Source organism: Sciurus carolinensis, chromosome 11 (genome assembly GCF_902686445.1).
Source record: "Sciurus carolinensis chromosome 11, mSciCar1.2, whole genome shotgun sequence".
Classification (NCBI taxonomy): Eukaryota; Metazoa; Chordata; class Mammalia; order Rodentia; family Sciuridae; genus Sciurus; species Sciurus carolinensis.
The window spans coordinates 59,688,012-59,708,117 of NC_062223.1; the positions used below are offsets into that span (position 1 = coordinate 59,688,012).

At 50.1% G+C, this 20,106-nt stretch overlaps 1 protein-coding gene and 1 non-coding gene across 2 annotated transcripts in view; both read right to left on the reverse strand.

Annotated features, from left to right (window-relative positions):
* Positions 1-4,802: 4,802 nt before the first annotated feature.
* Trnam-cau (transfer RNA methionine (anticodon CAU)) lies at positions 4,803-4,875 on the reverse strand. Its single transcript has one exon. It is a non-coding gene; the product is annotated as a tRNA-Met (tRNA).
* Positions 4,876-10,275: 5,400 nt separating this feature from the next.
* Positions 10,276-20,106, reverse strand: part of Otog (otogelin) — a 79,220-nt gene continuing 69,389 nt past the window's right edge. Inside the window, exons 43-56 of the mRNA XM_047517925.1 lie at positions 19,689-19,883; positions 19,291-19,503; positions 18,598-18,702; positions 18,330-18,437; positions 17,825-17,926; positions 17,467-17,565; positions 16,520-16,560; positions 15,460-15,535; positions 15,176-15,354; positions 14,338-14,442; positions 14,025-14,144; positions 12,823-12,868; positions 10,587-10,666; positions 10,276-10,476 (exon numbers count right to left, since the gene is read on the reverse strand). Of these exons, the coding sequence (XP_047373881.1) occupies positions 10,276-10,476; positions 10,587-10,666; positions 12,823-12,868; positions 14,025-14,144; positions 14,338-14,442; positions 15,176-15,354; positions 15,460-15,535; positions 16,520-16,560; positions 17,467-17,565; positions 17,825-17,926; positions 18,330-18,437; positions 18,598-18,702; positions 19,291-19,503; positions 19,689-19,883 (1,670 nt within the window). The remainder of the gene's footprint in view (positions 10,477-10,586; positions 10,667-12,822; positions 12,869-14,024; positions 14,145-14,337; positions 14,443-15,175; positions 15,355-15,459; positions 15,536-16,519; positions 16,561-17,466; positions 17,566-17,824; positions 17,927-18,329; positions 18,438-18,597; positions 18,703-19,290; positions 19,504-19,688; positions 19,884-20,106) is intronic.

Here is a 20,106-nt window from a genome sequence, read left to right on the forward strand (position 1 = left end):
TTCACTCTTTAATTCATTTCGGATAATTTTTCTTGTCATGTCTTCAAATTTGCTAAATGTCTTTCTGCTCCCTCTGTTACTAAAATGTTATATTTCATTCTCTAGAAGTTCTGTTTCTTTTCTAAAATATTTTCTCTCTCCTCATTATGCTTTCGTATTTCACCATATTCTTGAGCATATTTATAATAGCTAATTTAAAGTCCTTGTCCACCAGTACCATCATCTTTGTTATTTCTAGCTCGATTTCTGTTGTCTAGTTTTCTTCTTGATATGAGTCACATTGTTCAACTTCTTCATATATCTAATAATTTCTTATTGAACCTTGGACATTATTAATATGCTGTTGAATGTGTGAAGTTTTTTTCTTTTGAAGGGTATTTACACTTTATGATATCCATAGGCAAGTTAATTGTGCATCAGTAATAGTCGATTTGAGGCTTGTTTCAAAGTTTAGGACAGGTTTAGGGTAGCCTTTATTCTAAACGAGTTGAATCTTACTTCTAAGATGGTAACCTTTCCAAAGGCTCAGTTAAGTGGCCTAGATGTTCAATGAGGTCTCCCCATTCTGGATGGTAAAAACTTGAATATCTCCTAGGCTCTGTGTAAACTTCAGGAATTGTTCAATTTACAAACCCAGTATTTTTCTGCCCAGCCTTTTGCATTTTCACTCTACACACAAGCATACCTAGTATTCAGCAATAGCATTAGTCTATGCAAATTTCTGAAGCTCTTTCTCTATATAGCTCCCTCATCTGCATTTGTCAGACTTCCTGAATTTGATCTTCATCTCCTCAACTCATTGAGGCCACCATACTCTGCTGGGACATCCCCCTCCTTGGGCCTCATTCCAGAAAATGATCTGGGCAGAAGTTGAAGCTTTCCATTAAGATTTACTTTGTTTCCCTTGTCTTTGGGATTCTAGCCCTGCATTGCCTTTTGTCCAGTGTCTGAAAATATATTTAAGGTATTTTGACAAAATTTCTAGTTGTTGATAATTGCAGGGTATGGTAGGAACCAGGTACTCTTTGTGGTGGAAGCAGAGATCACGTATGTTTTTAATTTCTAAAACCCTCTTTTTTTTTTTTTGCAGGCAAATGGATGAAATTGGAGAATATCATGCTAAGTGAAATAAGCCAATCTCAAAAAACCAAAGGAAGAATGATATCGCTGATAAGTGGATGATGACACATAATGGGGGGTGGGAGGGGTTAGTGTTAGGGTTAGAGTTAGGGTTAGGGAGGGGGGCAAGAATGGAGGAAGGACTGTATAGAGGGAAAGGAGGGGTGGGAGGGGTGGGGGGAAGGGAAAAATAACAGAATGAATCAAACAACATTGCCCTATGTAAATTTATGATTACACAAATGGTATGCCTTTACACCATGTACAGAGAAACAACATGTATCCCATTTGTTTACAATAAAAAAAAAACTCTTTTTTTTCCTCCCTGATTGGTTTTACACATAAACTTCCTATTGTATGATAATAATAGCCTCATGAATCATGCTGGAAAAATCAATTAGAACACTGTTCATGTCCTTCCCGTTTCTTGTACTGATGGTATTTAATTGAGGGCAATATACCTTTCCATTTCAAGTTAGGCACCATTTTGGGGTCGTCCATTCTTTTCAAATAACCAGTGATAATATGTATAACAAAAGTCTAGGATATCAGAACTGGTACAATGAGGGCGTTCTTTGCAGCTATGTTGGCAGGTGGTTGAGAGAGACATCCTACAACCGCTCACTCATGAGTGGTGCTGGTTTCTATGGTCATACACTCTGATGGTGGGGTCACAGGGATGTTTCCCACACATGATCTCTCCTAATCCCCATGTAATTCTCACAACTATTATAACTACTATTACAATTTTACAGTTGAGGAAACCAAAGCTTGGAGAGGTTCAGTAATTAGTCAACATCACAGAACTAGTGAGGGAAGCCACCAGGATCAGAGCCCAGCCATCTGTCTAACCTGTATGCCACACTGCCTCCCATTTGTTAATAATGTATGGAAACTTCATATTTCTGGCCTATTGAGGGGACATTTCATGCTTTCCAGTACAGATACAAATATTTTCAAGTTTTAAATTTTCTTTTGTCATTTCATCTGGATTTTGCATTTTGAGAATATTCATGACTTCAGGGTGTTTTTTTTTTTTTCAACTCTTGAATCTATAGCCATTTTTCCATGTTACAAACTATTTCCTTAAGGTAATTTCTTCTTCGAGTTAAAAATCCTCAGTGGAAGTACTGAGACAAAGGAATAAATATTTTCTGAGGGACTTCATATGTGATTAGCAAGTTAAAATTAAATTTTTATACATTTACCAATATATCAACAGGGCATCAGAGTGCCAATTACTTTGTGGGACATAGTTTTTAATTGGAGTCTTTGGGTGACCCAAAGTTTTAAAATGTCTAATGGTAGATTTTGAAGTACAGTGACATATGAGCAGAGGAGATATTTTTGGGAGAAGTCCCTACCCTGTACCTCCCAAATCCCTTATAGACCCCCTCTCTCTTTAGGCAGCCCCTCCTGCATATGGTGGGGGCAGGGTCTGGGCTTAGGGCACCTCTGCCAGGATCATGCTGATCTATGTTCTTGCCTGACACTCAGCAGCTGTCGTGGAGGCGTGGGCTGCAGGCGTTGTTCCCCATGGGCCGTGTGCAGGCCGCAGGCCGGGGAGCCTTTCCCGCCTAATCCGAGGGGCACTGGCAGTAAGGAGGGAGACAGCTGGGTGTAACTGATCTGCAAAGGAATGGAATGGTGCAGGCCTCCCAGCACTGGGCTGGGCCGTCTGCAGGCTGCCTGCCCCAGCTGCTGAGGCTTTAACCCTTCCTTCTCTTTCTCCTCTCTCCCCTCCATCCCAGAAGTTGATATCACTCTGCTTAGCCAGGTCCCAGAAAGCCTCTTGAGGAATTGGTTCCCCTGGCTGGGCCTGCTCACCTTGCCAAGGACCTCCATGTGATAGTTACTTTGAGAGATGCTCAGGCAGAAGCAAGGGGTTCAGGTCCTACCTGGGGAGCTTCTCATTTTAGAAGAAGACAGAAGTCCTGGAAGGCCTGTGGGTAACTCAGATAGTTGAGGCAGTGCAGTCAACACATCGGGGCCCACTCTGGGATGGAGCTTGGGGAACACTTCTTGGTGGAGACAGTGGAAGGCGCCCTGGGACTGGGTCTGGTGCTGCCTCCGCCATTACTCACTTTGCAGTGGGACCTTGGTTAAGTCCTTGTCTCTCTCTGGTATCAGTTTTTTGCTCCTGAAAATGTGTAGCTTGAAGATGACCACCTTTAAGTTTCATTCTGTAGCAGTAACAATAGCTCCATTCATTAAATGCATATTATAGGCCAGGGGCTTTATTTATAAACATTCTCACCTTCACTTTGCTTGATTTGCATTCCCATTTTAGTTGAGGAAACTGAAACTTGGAGAGGATAAATCACGTAGGTGACCTGAGCCACAACCTGACCTCACAATCCAGACTCTTCCACTACTTCCTGCTCCCTTTTTAGCCCAAATTATCTCTACCCAGTAAGTTAATTCAGGTGGACAGAGGTGGGTTGTCACAGCTGGTTGGGGCACAGCAAAGGTAAAAGTTTGGGGGTGAGTACTGAGCTTGCTGGGTAAAGGGCGGGCTGGGGCCAGGTTGAGCTCTCTGCTCCTGCTTTCTGCTTGCCTTGGGTTCAGTGAGGCTCAACTGGGCAGCCTCACATATGGGCACAATCACTGCAATTGTCCTCCCCTTTCCCATCCATGATCTCATTCGGCTCTCATGCCAACCCTAGGATGTAGAACCTGTTGCTCCTCCTCACCATGGGGGATTGAGGCTAGAAAGTTGCCAATGTGCTCAGGCTGTTAACGGGACAAAGAGAGACTGGAGTTCTCTTTCCACTCCCCACTCTAGCTTCCCAGAAGGAGGGGCCTAGAATACATGTCACCAGGTGTCCAGCAATCCTCTTGGTCTCTTCCCTGGCTGAAGAGGAGAGTGTGAATGTGAGCTCAAGTTCTGATCTCTCGACTCCCCAGCTGTGCAAGTGGCTTGCCTCTGTGAGCCTTAACTTCCTTGTCTGTTGTGAAGAGGTGTGGGTGAATAAATGCACGACTGCTGGAGCCAGGCCAGCATCCCTTTCCCTGGGCAGAGCATGGACACAGGCTGTCATGCAACCCTAGATAAGCAGAATCTAGAGCTAGAAGTGGAGCCATTAGAGGCTGGAGAGAGGGATCCTGTGGGCTGGGGTTTTGCATTTGGTCTGAAGAGTAGGCTAGACTACCTAGGGAGAATAAGGAGGTTATTCCAGGTAAAGTAAAGAAACAGGTATGGACACCCTGTGTAGGGAGGAGCAGGGGTGGGGCTGGGTTTGGCTAATTGGGGAGGAGGTGGGAGGCTTCATGGTAAGTGAGGGTTGAGTAGCAAGCCTAGAGAGCAACAGCTTTAGAAAATGAACTCTGCAAGGGTTCAGGACCAATTCCCTACCATACTGCTTGCCCACTTCTACCTACTTCCACCCAATCCCTGGTCTGCCAGGAACTCTGGGCAAGGGGCCGGGGAGCAGTAAGGGGGGTGCAATTCCAGCTTGGGAGAGACAGCTGTGTAGGCCTCCTGCCTGCTGTAGGGGATTAACTGGCACCATCACAATATGTTGGGGGGCACCTGGCTCCCCAGCTCTGCCCACCCTTGCACCCTTTAACTCCTTGCTGTCTGGCCTCTCATTTTCAAGCTTAGATGTATGTTCCTACTTACTTTCCTCTGGGTTATATATGGGGACATAAATTGTGTGCCTGTGCTTGTGTGTGTGTGTGTGTGTGTGTTGCTAGGAATTGAACCTAGGGCCTCTTGCATATGAGGCAAGCGCTCTACCTCTGAGCTACATGCCCAACCCTAAGAGATACAAATGAATAAAGACCTAGGATAGAGTCTACTTAGCCAGGGGTCCCTGGATCCAACATGATCCTTCTTCATGTCAGCTTGTGGGCTCTCTGAGATCCTGTACTTCTCTCTCCAGGAAGCCTTTTCTGCTTTGACTCTTTCCAGGACACGTGATCAAATCACTGCCTTCTGCAGAACATCAAATAAATCTTCCCTTGACCTTATGCCCTATCTCTCTTTTGTCCTTTCATCTTCTCAGCATCATCCTCATCACTGTTTCCACTTCCTTATGGAGAAGACGTGGTCCTCCAGACCCATCTCCTCCTCTTACTAGGCACACAACTGAACTTTATCCCTAGGCTCTCTTGTAGTTAGATGTGGCCATACACTTGAGTCAGGCCAAGGAATGTGAGTGAAAGAAAGCAAGCCACCTTCAGTCCCATGGCCCACACACATCCAGCACATGCTCCCAGAACACCTGGACTCTAGCTTGATGTACATGAGCACAGTCGCCCTGAGAGACTCATGCTGAAGATGGTAGCACCTCCAGACACGGGAACTAGGATCTCTTCATCTTTCCTGACATAAGTTTCCAGCTACCCAAGACCACCTATTTTGAGATTTTTTTTGAACAGAAAGAAGAAATAAAGTTATCCACAGAAAAGACCTAACTTACTATGCATGAAAAAAGAAAAAAGAAGAGGAATTTTGTTCACCATGTCCTCTACCTTTCCATGTGGGACAACCAAGGAAAGCCTGGAACTCAGAAAAGAGGACTGGAAGGGGAAAGCTCTGTGGAGGGGAGAGAGCTTTCCTGGAGCAGAATGTGACCAATGAAGTTATGCAGGTATCATGTGACCTTCAACTTGAAGTTATTCCTGAACTTGCCACCTGCCTTCCCCAAACCACAAAGACCTTGAAACCTTGAGTGGTCTGAACCTTGGGAAAATCTAAAAGGTGGACTACACAAGGGTGAGAAGACCATTAGGACCTAGCCTTGGGGCTTGTACTAACAGAGGTGAGGAAAGGGTTAAGGGGTCTGTGAGCAGGATTGGCTCCCCTCTCAGTGAGGGCAGTAAAATCAGCATGTCGCCTCCAATTTGCTCCGGGCTGACCTTGAACGTGAATCATTCCATCACAATGTCCTTATTGATTTCCACAGGAAGAGGATTAAGCCCAGAAAATCAGGGCGGGAACTTGAGCCTGCACCACGGAGAATGGGATGGTTCTGCGGCTCAAAACCCCTCGTGTTTGCAAATATGTCACAGGGGACTGAAGGCTGGGCAGCCATTCTGCTTGGCCACCAATCCTCTGAGTAGCCAGGCTGGTCCTGGTCTTCTGTTTCCTTACCTGTGTGTGGGTGTCCTCTGGTTGTCCCAAGGTTTAAGTCATGGGCAGAGAGTTGGGTGGGCCACAGGAATGGGAGAAAGGCCATGGATGTCCCTAGAGCCTTGAGTTTATTCTGGTCTATCTCTCCTCCTGTGCATAGTTACAGCCCTTGGGATCCTCAGAACCAAAGAGGTTGCTTCCAGATGCTGTTGTACTAGCTGACCCTAATAGCCAGGAAGGGCCCTGCTCAGTGCCAAACACTGTTCAAGAGAATGAGACCAATATAAGGATGTGTGTTTCTATCTGTCTGTGTGTCCTACATTGGGGCATAAAGGAGGTAGGACATTTTTGTGAGAACCAAGTCACAGTTTCCTTTCTTCATTTAGCACATACCAGACAGCCTGATATGTCAATGCACAAAAGGGCTACATAACAAAGTGGACTGTATCAGGTTATTTATTTGTTTCCTATGATAGGCATTTAAAGTTATCACTAATTTTTAAAACTTAGGACAAAGATGCAACATGCATCCTGGCATATGCTTCTTTGTACAATTCTTTCTTTAGAAGCTATTATGAGTTTCCTATTGCTGCTGTCACTAATTACCACAAACTTAGTGACTTAAAGCAATGCAAATTTATTGTCTCATAATTCTTTATGTCAGAAATCTGAAATGAGTTTCACTGTGCTCAAATCAAAGGGCCAGCAGGTCTGTGTTCCTTCTGGAGACTCTTAGGAGAATCCATTTTCTTGAGTTCCAGCTTCTAGAGGCTACCTGAAGTCCTTGGGCAGTGCTGCTTCCTTTACCTTCAAAGGGCATCACTCCAATCTCTGCTTCTGTCTTCATATTTCCTCTTTCTCATTCTGACCCTGTGTTTACCTGGGCCCACCTGTAGAATCCAAGATACTCTCCCCATTGCAAGATCCTTAACGTAATCACATTTGCAAAGTTCCTTTTACCATGTCAGGCACCATATTTACAGGTTCTGGAACAGATATGGGCATTTGGGGAGGGTCATTTTTTAGTATACCACTGATGCCTTAGAAGTAGTCAAAAGATTAAATCCACATCTCTAAATTCTATTCATGAACACTCACATCAACACACTGCTGGCCTTTTGGAGGGCAACTGGGCACACTGATTATGGTTCAACGTCCTTACTGCTGTTGACTGGAGCCAAGGAGCTCCTAAAGCTGGGTCACCAGTGACAGACTGAATGTGGAAAGCACATTTGAAAGCCCAGGACCACCCTCCAAAACTGAGACTGCAGAAGATACTTAAGCCAAGGCTTAAGACACTTAGGCCAAGGCTGGCTCACTTGATCCAATGCCCTCTGCCTCTGTCTACACAGCCTCTGAGTACAACTGGCCCTATTCAAAAGCTAATTTGTCATACTGGAAATAAGCAGATGGTAGTGCCAGTGAGGTAAGGGATGAACAGCTGGGAACACTGGGATTCCTGCAATGGCTAAGAAAACAAAACTTAGTCTAAATATCTTTATACACACACCCACACACAAATATAAAAGTTGATGGTGGGTACTGGAGATTTAGCCCAGGAGCACTTTACCACTGAGCTATATCCCCAGCCCTTTTTAATTTTTTAATTTTTAAGACAGGGTCTCTCTAAGTTATTAAGGCTGACCTTGAACTCGTGATATTCCTGTCTCAGCTTCCTGAGTCACTAGAATTATAGGTGTGCACCACTGCACCTGGCTCTTGCTGTATATTTTTAAGTCAGTTCTCTTTAAAGGTATGTTTAAAGTCATATTCTGTCGAGCATAAGGTTCAAAATTTTGCAAGTGATTGATGTGTGATTTAGGGAGAGCATTGTGGCTAAGGAAAGGACTGACCATGAACCATTGATCATCATCTATGATGGAGAAGTTTGGAAGCCCTGTCCCACCCCATCTCTCTCTGTAACAATGAGAAATTAAGAAGCATGCAGTATGCATTTAAGGACACACATGTTCCTTAAGTACTGTTGTGACTGAATCTCATAAGTTTAATGTATCATTATTTCATAATCAGTAGACCAAAATATTGCCTAATTTTCATTCTTATTTCTTCTTTGATACATTGCTAGTTTAAAAGTATACTACTTAAGAGACTGTAAGTCTCTTCTTTCATTAAGAAAAACCCCAAGGTCCATGTCAGCAGTCAAATGGACTATGAGGAGAGAAACGTAGGGACCTCTTGCATTCTAAGCACTGACTCAGTCCTAGGAGCTTCCTCCTCCTTCCCACATGGGACAACCTAGGAAAGCAGCTTCTTGTTGGCTCCTTAGGGGTGCCAGTGGTCCTTTAAAGTTGAAGGTTCACTAAGAAGTCATCACTGTATTCTCCATACCCTAGTGTAACCAGGGTGGCTTACTGAACTCTTTGGGAGAACAACAGGGAAATAAATAAAAAAACATGGAGAGGTCAACATGAAACCTACCCTCAGGGTCTGCCTCATTCACATCCTATGTGAGAGGCATTCACTCCTGGCCCCACAGAGCTGGGATTGCTCCTCAGTCCCCTCAACTGCGTGTCAACACCCAATGTCCTCTTCCGTCTTCCCACCCCTTCCTTTGACAGCCAGTCTCTGATCGGTTCAATCCCTGCAGTGAATACCCAGCCACCTAGGTTCTTCTCTGAGGGGAGCACCACGCTGAGCACAGGACGGGCAGGAGAAGCCAGCCTGGCCCGTAGGCCCTGAAATAGGGTCTGCTCTTCACAGCTGAGACTCCATATTGAAAACAACCTGGCACCCTCAGAGATGCTCAGAGGCCTGAAGTATTCCTGGAATTTATTGATACATAAACAGAGCACAGTACAGAAGCAAAGGGGCTTTGGGGAAAGCTGGGCACATCCTGGCCAGCCTCCTCACCCCAAGGGTACCAGGACAACCACACATCTGCAGACATTCAGGGCAGTGCAGGACCTGAACAAAGTCAGGTTCATGTCCTTTGGATCCAGTGGCATAAAGGGGCACAGAAGGCAGAGGATCTGCAAAGTGGGGTGTGAACAGGAGTTCTGGCCTTGCCTTTAAGGACCCTCTGGTTTGGGGACAAGGTTCTTAAAGATGCTCCTGGCTGCTGGGCTGCACACACAGGGCTGCGTTTTCTACCAATAGACACTTTTCCACTAAATAGGTCCATAAAGCACAGCCTGGCATGACTGAGCTGCAAAACACACAGACAGGCCCCGCCAGACCCACTCTGCTGTGTCCTTGGAGAAGAGGCACACGACTGAGCCGGGAGCTGCACGTGAAGACTGAAAACATTCATCACACAACCAAGTCCCCCTCAGGAGGGTGAGCTGCCCACCAGCATGGAACTGAGATACTCTGTAACCCCTGCAAATGAAATTATCCTCCAACCACCATCTCACAAGCCAGCTCACCTGCCAGCATGCTTGGCTTGTAGGTAAGCGGATGTGTATAGAGGTACAGGCCTGGGCCTGCTTTTCTCACTCTTCCTAGATAAGAATATCAGATCAGGAAAAGGGAACTTGAAGGTCACTGAGTCCACTCCTCAATTTTTGTGCCTGGCCTCACCCATCTCTGTGAAAGAACTGGTCCTTCAAGTCCAACTCCTTTACTGTTCTAGAGTCCTGGGCAGCTCTACACAGGCCTCTTTTCTTTTACTGAGTCTGTATTTCTCCTGCAGTTAAAAGGGTCTAGAAAGAACAGGCCTCCATATCCTGACTGTATGCATGGTCTGGAGTCTGCTCTGGTCCCAGCTTCTCAGGAAAGTTTTAACTCTCTCCACCAAAGAATCATGGCCAGAGTCACAAATGTACAGGGGATGCCCCTGGATCTCCAGTCAGTTCTTGACCTCAAGCCAGGGACAGAGTTGAATTCCCAGAACCTTGAGCTGAGGCACTTTCCCATGTGCAGAGAGGGTGAGCAGAAAGGGAGCTAGGATGGACAGGTATGGCCTATTCCAATCCCTCTTGGGGCCTCTGCCCACCAGTCTGTGTTCAGCACATGCCAGCTCTCCACCATCTTTACCCCCTTCCCTCTAAACCTCGTGCCAACTGGAAGCAGAATATTGGGGTTGGCACAGTTGGCCCAGTCAGCCCAGTCCCCAAGCTTCAGGACCACTGGCAGGCACAGTCAGTGGGCTCCTGCACTGTGTAGGGGACCCAGGTGGCGTTGGCGGCACAGAAGAGCTGCACGGAGCGCCGCTGCAGCCCCACCTCTCGGCAGCACTTGCAGAAGCGAGCGTAGGTATTGATGTTGTGGTTGTAGATGCTGGCAGAAGGGCACCTCCCATCGCAGGACACTAGGTTGACCTGGAGACAGAGAGGACAGTGAGGCAGCCCGAGGAGTATCTGCTTCCAGAATGCCCTCCATTCCCAGCTTTGCCTGCCCCCACCCCCACCACCATGCCGGCATCACGCACAGGGGTGTTGCTCCTGCAGTCATTCTTGCGGATGGTCATGCGGATGGTCACCTTCTTGCAGGAGCGTCCATCCTCCTTACCTGCAGGAACAGGGTGGGAGAGGCAGCTGTGGCCCAGATGGGCACCCTGGGGGCAACAGGATGGGCCAGCCTGGGGCAGTTAGTGTCATGCTGGAGGACCTCACTTCCAGGTTAGTGCCCATGCATTAGTGCCCCTCCCCATGTTCTAACTCAATGCCCTGGAAGGAAGTGGAGTGAGGGAAGGCAAAGGTAGCAGAGGGAGCAACCCTGGGTGCATCTTCAGCCCTTTCTGAGTTTTAATTTTCCTACTCTGAAAGGGCTTCTAGTCCTCCTTCAACTCCCTGAATGAATGGAAACCCCATTCATTAGCATCCAGTCCCTAGCAGAATGCTTCACCTGGCAGCTTCCATGGGTTTCCATATCTATCAAATGGGGCCAGGGATTTGCCCACCTCACAGAGCTGTTACAAGGATGGACATTTTTGAGTGTGGGGTTTCTTCTGCTTGGACCAGGCCTCTTGCAACCTGTCATGTGACTTATTCTCACCCTCACCTCTCTCAGCAAATTGCTCCAACACTTCCTCATTGAAGGCCTTTCCTGATCCTCCTTGGAATTGCAACTCCCTCCCTCCCTCCACCCAGTCCTGCCTTCCTGATCCTTCCCTTATCTTGCTTATCTCCAGGGCACAATCACGGTCTTATCAGAGACACATTTGTTATTACACGATTGAAGCATAAGTTTAAGGGTTTCCCCTTGCCTGGGCCCCTTCCACACTTTTCCCCCCCAAAAATATTCACTTTCACACCTCAATATATACCTATCATTTTATGTTCTTTTCCTTAATGAAGAGCCCAAAATTGCATAAACTTCAGGTTCCACACAACTCCATGCCTCTGTTTTATGATCTATTCATTTGTTCTTTCTCTCTCACTACAATGTCCACTCCACAAGGTCTTGTTTATATGGTACCTAGAACAGTGCCTGGCACGGAACCAGTGTTTGACAATTATCAGTCAAATGCATGGACTCACTCTGTAAAGGCCTAGGAAGCCCACCAGAATCAGGCTGGAATCCTTTCTCCTGACCTCTGGGCCTCACCACAGGGAAATAGGAGAATCAAGGGCTGTCCTGGTCATAGCCCTCTGGGTACTGGAGAGAGACTGGTTGAACGACCAGCAGGAGCAAAGCGTGGCAGCATTGGGCACTGGTGGGCACCAGGTGAGTGGGTGCTGCTCAAGCATTCCCATGCAAGCAGGGGATGCAGCTCACTACCCAGCATGCACTGTGGGCAAGGAGCAGGGGCCTCCCCCTCCCTTGTCCCCAGAGATTGGGGCCACCTAGCAGAAGGGACACTGTTGTAAATAGCACTGTGACTGCCTGCGTCCAGTCCTATGGGCTTCCAAGAGAAGTACCTGGGTGGCAGTGGGCACTAACCCGTGGAGAAGAGGCAGGGCTAACAGGGACCACGGGAAACAGAGTCCCCAGGGAACCTGGTGAGAGGGACATGGGTTGCAGGTCACATGGGGGAACATGGGACATTCAGGGAGCATGAGGTATGGGTTAGGGATCTGACAATGAGGCTCTGAGCCCAGTCTCCTTGTACTAATGTGGTATGAACACAAAAGGGCCCAATTTTTACAGTCCTTTGGGGACAGGGTTTGAGTACCCTAGAAGAAGGACAGGCACATGGGCAAAGGTCCTGAGGCTGACTGCTCTGTTCATGCTAGTGAGGTTGGGACTATAGGCTCTGGATGTTCAGGGCCCCAGGAGCCAGGGATAAGGACAGATGGACAGAGCTGTCATTCTGACTCAGTCGGGGATCCTGGAGGCCTGAATCCCACTCAGGAGGCACCTCCAAGACCAAGACTCCTGACCACAAAGGAGAATCCATGTGGGGCCAGCTGCGCTGGGGGTCTTGGCAGAGGCAGGAAGAGGCAGAGGATTAGTGAGCTACTGACCTCCTGGCTTCAATGTCTCAATATCCCCTGTCTCCAACAAGAAGAAAAGGCCTTGTACTGGGAAAAGGACATGAGCAGGGCCTCTAGCCACCTGTACTTTTTTGCCAGTGGTGCGTGCACATGTGCACGAGCTTCACATCAAGGGATGTCCCTTCTCCCAGCTCCAAAGAGTTACCATCATAGGTGCCAGGCCAGGCCCTCCCACCCTTGATATGACACCGGCACCCCTCACCCCTGGCTTGCACCATGCTCACTCACATGTCCTACAGCATCCTTCCAAGGAAGGTACCACGGAGCCCCCAACCTAGAGGGAGAGAAAGGGGAGGGAGTGGGAAGAACCCTATTCCAGGACAGAAGCCAAGGTCCCAGAAATAGGCAAAAAGAGTCAAAGTCTTGACAGTTCTTCCCATGAAGCCCCAGGGCAGGACCTTGGCAGACCAGGGGAGAGTGAGAGGGGCTAACCTGGCTAACTGGACAACCAGCACTAAGCTACCTGTGGCCCCCATTGAGACTACAGCTTGGGTAAAAATGGTGCAGAGTCTCTCTTCTTTCCTGAGACAGCTCCCCTCACACTCCCCTACAGACTCTGTGCTGGGGAAGAGGAGGATCTGGGAACATCCCACCATTAGTGCTTCCTTGCATAGAGGGTCAGGGAGGGAGGTTGCAGGGCTGACCCACTTGGGTTAGTGACCTGGACTCTATCTCAGCCCTTGATAAGTCATCTCTCTCCTCTAAACCTAGTTTTCCCATCTCAAGAATGGAGGCAACTATCCCTTATAGCCCTCCTCCTCTATTGTGAGATGGACAAAACAATGGATGGGACAGCTGTTTGTAAATAAGTGTGTGTGCGTGCACCTGTGCATGTGTGTGAGTGAATGTGGGTCTCAGTATACACACACTATGATTTTGTGAGTGAATATGCAAGTATGTGTGTACCGTGTGTGGTGTTGCAAGTATAAGAGTGTGTATGAGAGTGTGACTGTGTGTGTGTGTGTGTGTGTGTGTGTGTGTGTGTGTTTATGTATTGGTTCTCTAGGGAAGAGTCAGAATCTTCAAATGTCCAGTGTTAATCTCAGGCACTTTAATAATTCAACAATAGCTCCAAACGTTCCAAGAATCCTTTTCCATGAGAAGTGCCCATGATGACCCCTGTCTGTGCCAGGACTGGACACCTGTCAGTTCATCACAGGGCTGAACCATGCATAGTGAGTGACCAACTGCTTGTGATGTGTCTATGAGTACACCTGGAACAAGTGACATGTTTGCATGCACTGGTGTGTGGTCATGCAATTGTCAGGATGCAGGATGTGAAGTGGTCAGAGCAAAAAAGTGCATGGGGAGAAGTGGGTTTGGGGTGGTTGTGCAAGCACAGGCTCTAGGGAACCCCTGGCCCCACACTCCTGCACATGGGGCAGCCCACGCTTGGTCTGAGGCCATGCTGTGGGAGGAGGTGGACTGACCTTGGCACACTCGGTCTCATTGAGCGGGGGGCAGCTGATGGGCGAGCGGACAAGCACGGCACCCAGGGGAGTGCTGCCACAGTGGTGACGGGTGCAGTCTGCGATCCAGGATGCCCCTGGCTGGAAGGCACAGAGGTGACCAGTGGGGGCTTGTGGTCTGATAGGCGGCACAGGCCTGAGGACAGTACAGTCCAGGATTTGGCACTACCCAGGATCCTGTCTGTACTGAGCCCTGGCCTTGGAGCCAAAGAAGCTGCTGGTCCTAGTGTCCCCTTCTGGGACACCGTCCCAGGTGGGCTCAGGAGCTGCTTACCAAGAAGAGGGAGGTGGTGCCATTGGGGAAGGTGAAGAGGCAGGACACATTCCTGCAGGAGCCACAGCAGGCGGCCAGGTCTCGGGGATGCTCATACTCCTGGTTCTGCAGGCCAGGGTGGGATGGGATGGTGTCAGCCAGGTCCCCATCCACCTCCAGCTCCAGCCCTCCACTGTGTATTTGCCTGGAAGTGAGATCAGAGCCCCAGAAGGGCCCCCTGTAGGAGCTCAGGAAGGGGAACGCCCAGCCTCTTACTCTCTCAGGCAGACAGGCAGTTCATCCTGCTTTCTACCCGAAGCCCCCTTACTGCCCATGCCTAGACCAGGATGTCAGAGCATTTCCATGTCCCCAGAGGCAATGAAGTGCCAGTTCTAGGCAGACCTCAATTTAAGTCCCAGTTCCTGTGAGACTTTGGACAACTGGTTAAACCTCTCTAAGCCTTACTTTTCTCATCTGAAAAATGGGAATAATTCTAACCCCTTTCATTTGAGTAATATTTACTTAACCCTTAATAGAAGCCACTAGTAAGTATTCACTGTTGAAAGTACCAGGCATGTAGAGGGCTCAGCAAATAGTAACAGCACAAACAAACCAAAAGGATAAATGTCAAACACCCACCTTTTCCAGGCTTTAAATATGTCCCTTTGCTGTTGATGGTCCCCTCCTGGCCTCTCTCATCCTGCCCTTTCTACAGAGGTCTCTGAAGACCCCTCTGATACCCACTCTCTAGACTTGTCTGGGGACTGGGGGCAAAAACTCAAGGCTCCCCGATTTCTGGAGAGCCTAGTATCTACCAGGCCAGCCCTGCTGACCCCCTGGCACCCGTGCTGCCCCCTACCGCCTCGCAGTGGACATCACACAGCACGGAAGTGGTGTTGATCTGATAGAAGCTGGTGAGGGGATCGATCAGGTCCGTGCAGCGGGAGGTGTGGCACACGCCATCTGCCGAGAGCTCCACCACTGTCTGGCCGGGCTGCATCACCCCCAGCTCACGGCTCAGACACACGGGGGCCTTCACTGGGAGGGCAGGCAGGGTGGTGAGTCGTCGAGAGCCCAGTCACCCACACGGACCCCGCCGGCTGGCCCGCCCAGGCTCTCCCCACAGACCCCTTCCCTGCTCACCGCACTCGTACTTGGCGCAGCCGCACACGTTCTCCGCACTGTGCATGAACTCCTCATCAAGCTGCGACTTCTCCCACTGGATGGGGCAGGGCCAGTCAGCGGCCTGGGCGCAGGCCCTGTCCCACCCTTAGCAGCAGTCTGCCGCCAGGGTCCTCTCTGTGTCAGTTGCCTCCCTGCCGTGGGCAGGGCGGGCTGGCAGGCCTGGGGACCCTTGGCAGGCTGGAAGCTCACTCACTCTCCCCACTCCCCAGCCTCCCTCTGAGGAGCATTCCCAGCGGCCTCCCTCCTCCATGGAGGGACTGTTCCCTCTGCTGCTTGTCCAGCATCCTTGGCTCATGCCACCTCCTATCTTTCTTCATCAGTTTCAGGAAGAGAAATGGATGGGAATCAAAATAGAAGGAAATGTGTGCTAGCATGGGGCAAGGGTACATGTGATCCAGAGAAGGACCTAAATGTCACTTTACAGTATTTTCACTCCCCTCTATGGCAGGGCAGTCTGGTGGCTAAGGATGTGGCTCTGGCATCAATTCCTGATTCCAATCCTGGCTCTGTGATGTACTAGCTTAGGGACTTTAACATTGGCCTCTTTGTATAACTGAGATGATCACAGCCTCAACCTCTTGGGTTTGTTATGGAAATCAGTATGACAATACACATCAAGGCCTGGGAAAGTTCCAGGCCTGCCGTAGCTTTCAGCAGGTGTTAGCCACCACCATGATTTTCATCAGCACCCTCACCATCGCCATCTTCATCATCATCCCTGCCTTCATCATCTTCACCATCCCCACATCTGTATCGTCCTGACACCATTACCATCATCACCGTCACCATCAGCATCACCAACATAATTTTATCATCACCACAACTCTGAGGCATGATCATGCCCACGTTACAAAGGAGGGCACCATACCCTCAAAGCCAATGGCAGAGCCTGGGACAAGACCACTGACTTGCATCCCAGGACTCTTTGTACTGGAGAAGTAGGGTCTCCAGGGGAGAGGAAAGAGGAAAAGAAAGACCAGCAGACCAAGGAGGGTGGGGAGGGGCAAGGTCTCCATACCAGATGGCAACGAGGCACCGGTATTGTGTCACAGTCACACTCTGAAAAACAGGAGAGGTCAGGACCCACCTCACCAGAGATGCCCAGGTAGACATCCCTGGGGCTCCCAGACCACTCACGCAGGTGCAGCCCCACCCCCTGCCGGCAATGATATAGTTTCAGCTCCAGCACAGCCTAGGGCTATGGAGTGAGGGGAAGAGGCTACAATCTGTGCCTTCCTCTCTCCCTGCATGGGGACTACCACTGCCCTGGTTGGGCAGGTGGACAGTGACAGGTCCTGAGGGCCAAGCTCCTCACCAGGTATGGAGTGAGGATAACTAGGCAGATAGGTCACTCACAGGTTTCCTTTTGACACCTGGGATTCATCCCTCTCCCTGTAGGTGGGGCCTCCCTGAGAGTGAACACTTCTGACTCTGCGTCTTCAAGCCGGCTTAACTTTGCCATCCCCAGTCTTTACCTGAGGGCAGGTCTGAGCCATGCAGAACTGCTAACGCATTTAGGAGACATACTAACTCTGGCATCGAGGACCAGAGTTGTAGGTCAGGGCAGCAGGGAAACACTCGCCAGGTCCCTTGGTCACATGATAAGACATTTTAAATATCCGCTATATGCCTGGGGTTTTTCTGTGCTCTGAGGACAAAGTAGTGAATAAAATAGACTAAAATTCTGCCTTTATGAAGTTTGTATTCTAGTGGGGCCTGGAAAAGACAAGTAAGACAGCCATAGGCAAAATATACTTTCTCGACTCTTGAAACAATATTGTTACATAAAGTTCACTCCTTTTCATTGCTCATCATTGATACTCCCACCTGCCTCACAAAAGAAGCGGAGGTAAATTTTAACATAAGATATATGCTCTCAGGCAGCTGCAATAAAGGCTTCATCCATCCCTCAGCAGGGGCCCTCAACCTCCACTTTGGGCAGGGTGTTCCTGGCCTGGAACTTACCACAGGACTTGTAGGGGCAGCAGCGGTCTGGGCTCCACACCTCCACCAGAGCAGTGCCCATGCCACATTGCACTTGGGGGCAGCGGAAGCTCTCACACACTGCAGGGTGGGGAGGGGCATTAACACATCAGTCACAGACACCTTGGACTGCGAGTCCTCAGGATGCAACACTGGCCAAGGAGGGGGTACCCCCCACAATGTCCTTTGACACCCTCTGGGGCTGGAGTCTAGGGGACGTCTGGGCTCCCAACGTCTCCCTATAGTGCTCCTTCAGGAGGCCCTGGTGCTGCTCCTGGGGGCACAGAATGTTCTTGGAGTCCCTTCCCACATGGCTGCCAGGCATCCAGCCGGGACTCACCACACTCATACAGAGGGCAGCAGAGCTCCGTGGTGTTCCTGTGCACAGTGAGCGCTTCCCCCTCCTGACACTCAGGGATGGGATCTGGACAATCGCCACAGGCTGAGGGAGAAGAGGGGTCGCTGCTATCACACAAGCCCGCCTCATGGAGGCTTGGTGCTCTGCAGCTTGCTAGAGTGGAAGAGGGACACCTCAACAGCCAGGCGTGGCAGGAGCTAGACCAAAAGCAGCATTCTGGGGTCTTATGGAACTGGTCCTGAGGTCAGAATCTGGATCTTCTCCCTGTGTTTACCCAAAGTCTGACCCTGAAACAGCTCCAGTTTCTTCATGCTCAGTCACCTACGTGTGAAACAGGGACCATTTTATCTTTGTCCCATACTACTGTCTGGACAGTGACTTCAGCTTTCTCCTCATGCCCCCACCACAGGAAGACCCTCACTCTTCCTCCAGCCACCATGACAGCAGAGGCGAGGAAGGGCTGACGTCTGAGGGCACGTCTACTCACCGCAGAAGTAGGAGGTACAGCATGAGTCCCCCAGGTGGCCGGCCATCAAGGTCTGATCCTGACGGCAATCGGGGACTGGCTCTGCCTCACACAGATCGGGGTCACACTCTGGGGAAAGAATGTAGGTGCTGAGAGCAGAACCTGGCTGTCCACACCTGGGACCCCGCCCCAGCTCTGCCCTAATCTCGAGCCAGGACCCAGTCCCCAGAGTTGTCCTCCCCTGACTCCCCTCAGGATGATCCCGTTCTCTCCACCCCCAACCTCTCACCACAGCTGTAGCTAGGGCAGCAGGAGTCCTCCTGGAAATGGGTGACAAGCCGGTGGCCTGGACGGCAGGTGGGAGCCAGTCCCTCACACAAAGTCTGGTTACACACTGGCCAGAGGGGAGAAGCACAGGACCTGTCACTTGGAGGCTGGGACATCCCTGCTGCACTCCAGCACTGACAGACCCTGGGACATCTAATCTCCTTACACCCCCAAGTCCCCAGGACCCACACTCCTGGGAGGGGTCCCTGAGTATCACAAGGGCCCAGGACTGGAACAAAAGAACCGTAAACATTCACGGAGACGTGCCATGTGCCAAATGCTGTTCAAACCAATATTAATACAATAATTAATTTTTGCAGTCACCCCAAAGTGGGTACTATTAATTCTCATGTTATACAAGAGTAAAATGAGGCACAGCATGTTCTGTTTGCTGGAAGTCACAAGGCTACAGGGTGGTGGAAGTAGAGCTCACCAGGCGCCTGGCCCCAGGGCCAAAGTCTTTAAATGAAACACCACCTCACACTCACTCCAGCCTCAGCTCCTGCCTCCAGGCCGGGTTCTCCACTCCTCCCAACGCACCCCTCACGAGACACTTCAGTTTTCTCAGGCCTTATCCATCAGGTTTGGCAAAGTGGGCTGAGGTCATTTAACTGTCTTACAGCTGAGGGTCAGTGAAGTGCAGGGTGGGACTCACCACAGACAGTCCCCAGGCAGCAGGGGTCCTCAGTGGGCAGGAGCAGGGCCTCTTCCCCAAAGCGTGGACAGCTTTCAGGCCGGGGGCCAGGACATTCCAGGTCCACTGGGACGATGGTGTCTGGGGCTTGGCACTGGTGCTGGCAGCAGCCACTGAGGGAGCTGTTCCAGGTCTCCCCCAGGGCCCGGGGCACCCCCATGCTGTCAGTACAGGCTGCAGTGGAGGCATGTTGGGGCACAGGGGACTGAGGAAGGGAGCAGACCCAGACTGTCCCAGGCTAGACCCTCCCGGCCATACTGACTACTTTAGAGCAAAACTGAAAGGACATAGAGCATCCCCAGCTATGGAGAGGAGGAGGCCAGCTGGGGAGGGCCTACATGGGAAGGGGAGGAACCTACCGCACTTGTCCTCAGGGATGCAGAGTGCAGAGTGGCGCCGGTGCAGCATGGTGCCCTCGGAACAGACACAGCCCTCACCCAGTACCTGGCACTGCTCAGGGTCCAGTGGACCCAGCATCCCATCCTGGCATGACTTGGGGGACTCACAGGCGACCACACAAGCTTGGTAGGTAGAGTCACTGGAGCACAGGAAGGCTGCAGGGGCACAGAGGGCACCAGGACCAGTTCAGACCCCAGCAGGGCTCCCCACTGACAGCCAAGGAAGTGGTGAGGAGGGGGCTCAGCACTGAGAGTACCTAAGTCAAGGGGCTTATTGTGGGACCTCCGTCCTCTCCATCAGGAGTCAGCAAAGTACAGCCCACAGCCCAAATCCTGCCCGTGTCTGCTTTGCAAATGAAGTTCTCTTGGAATATAGTGA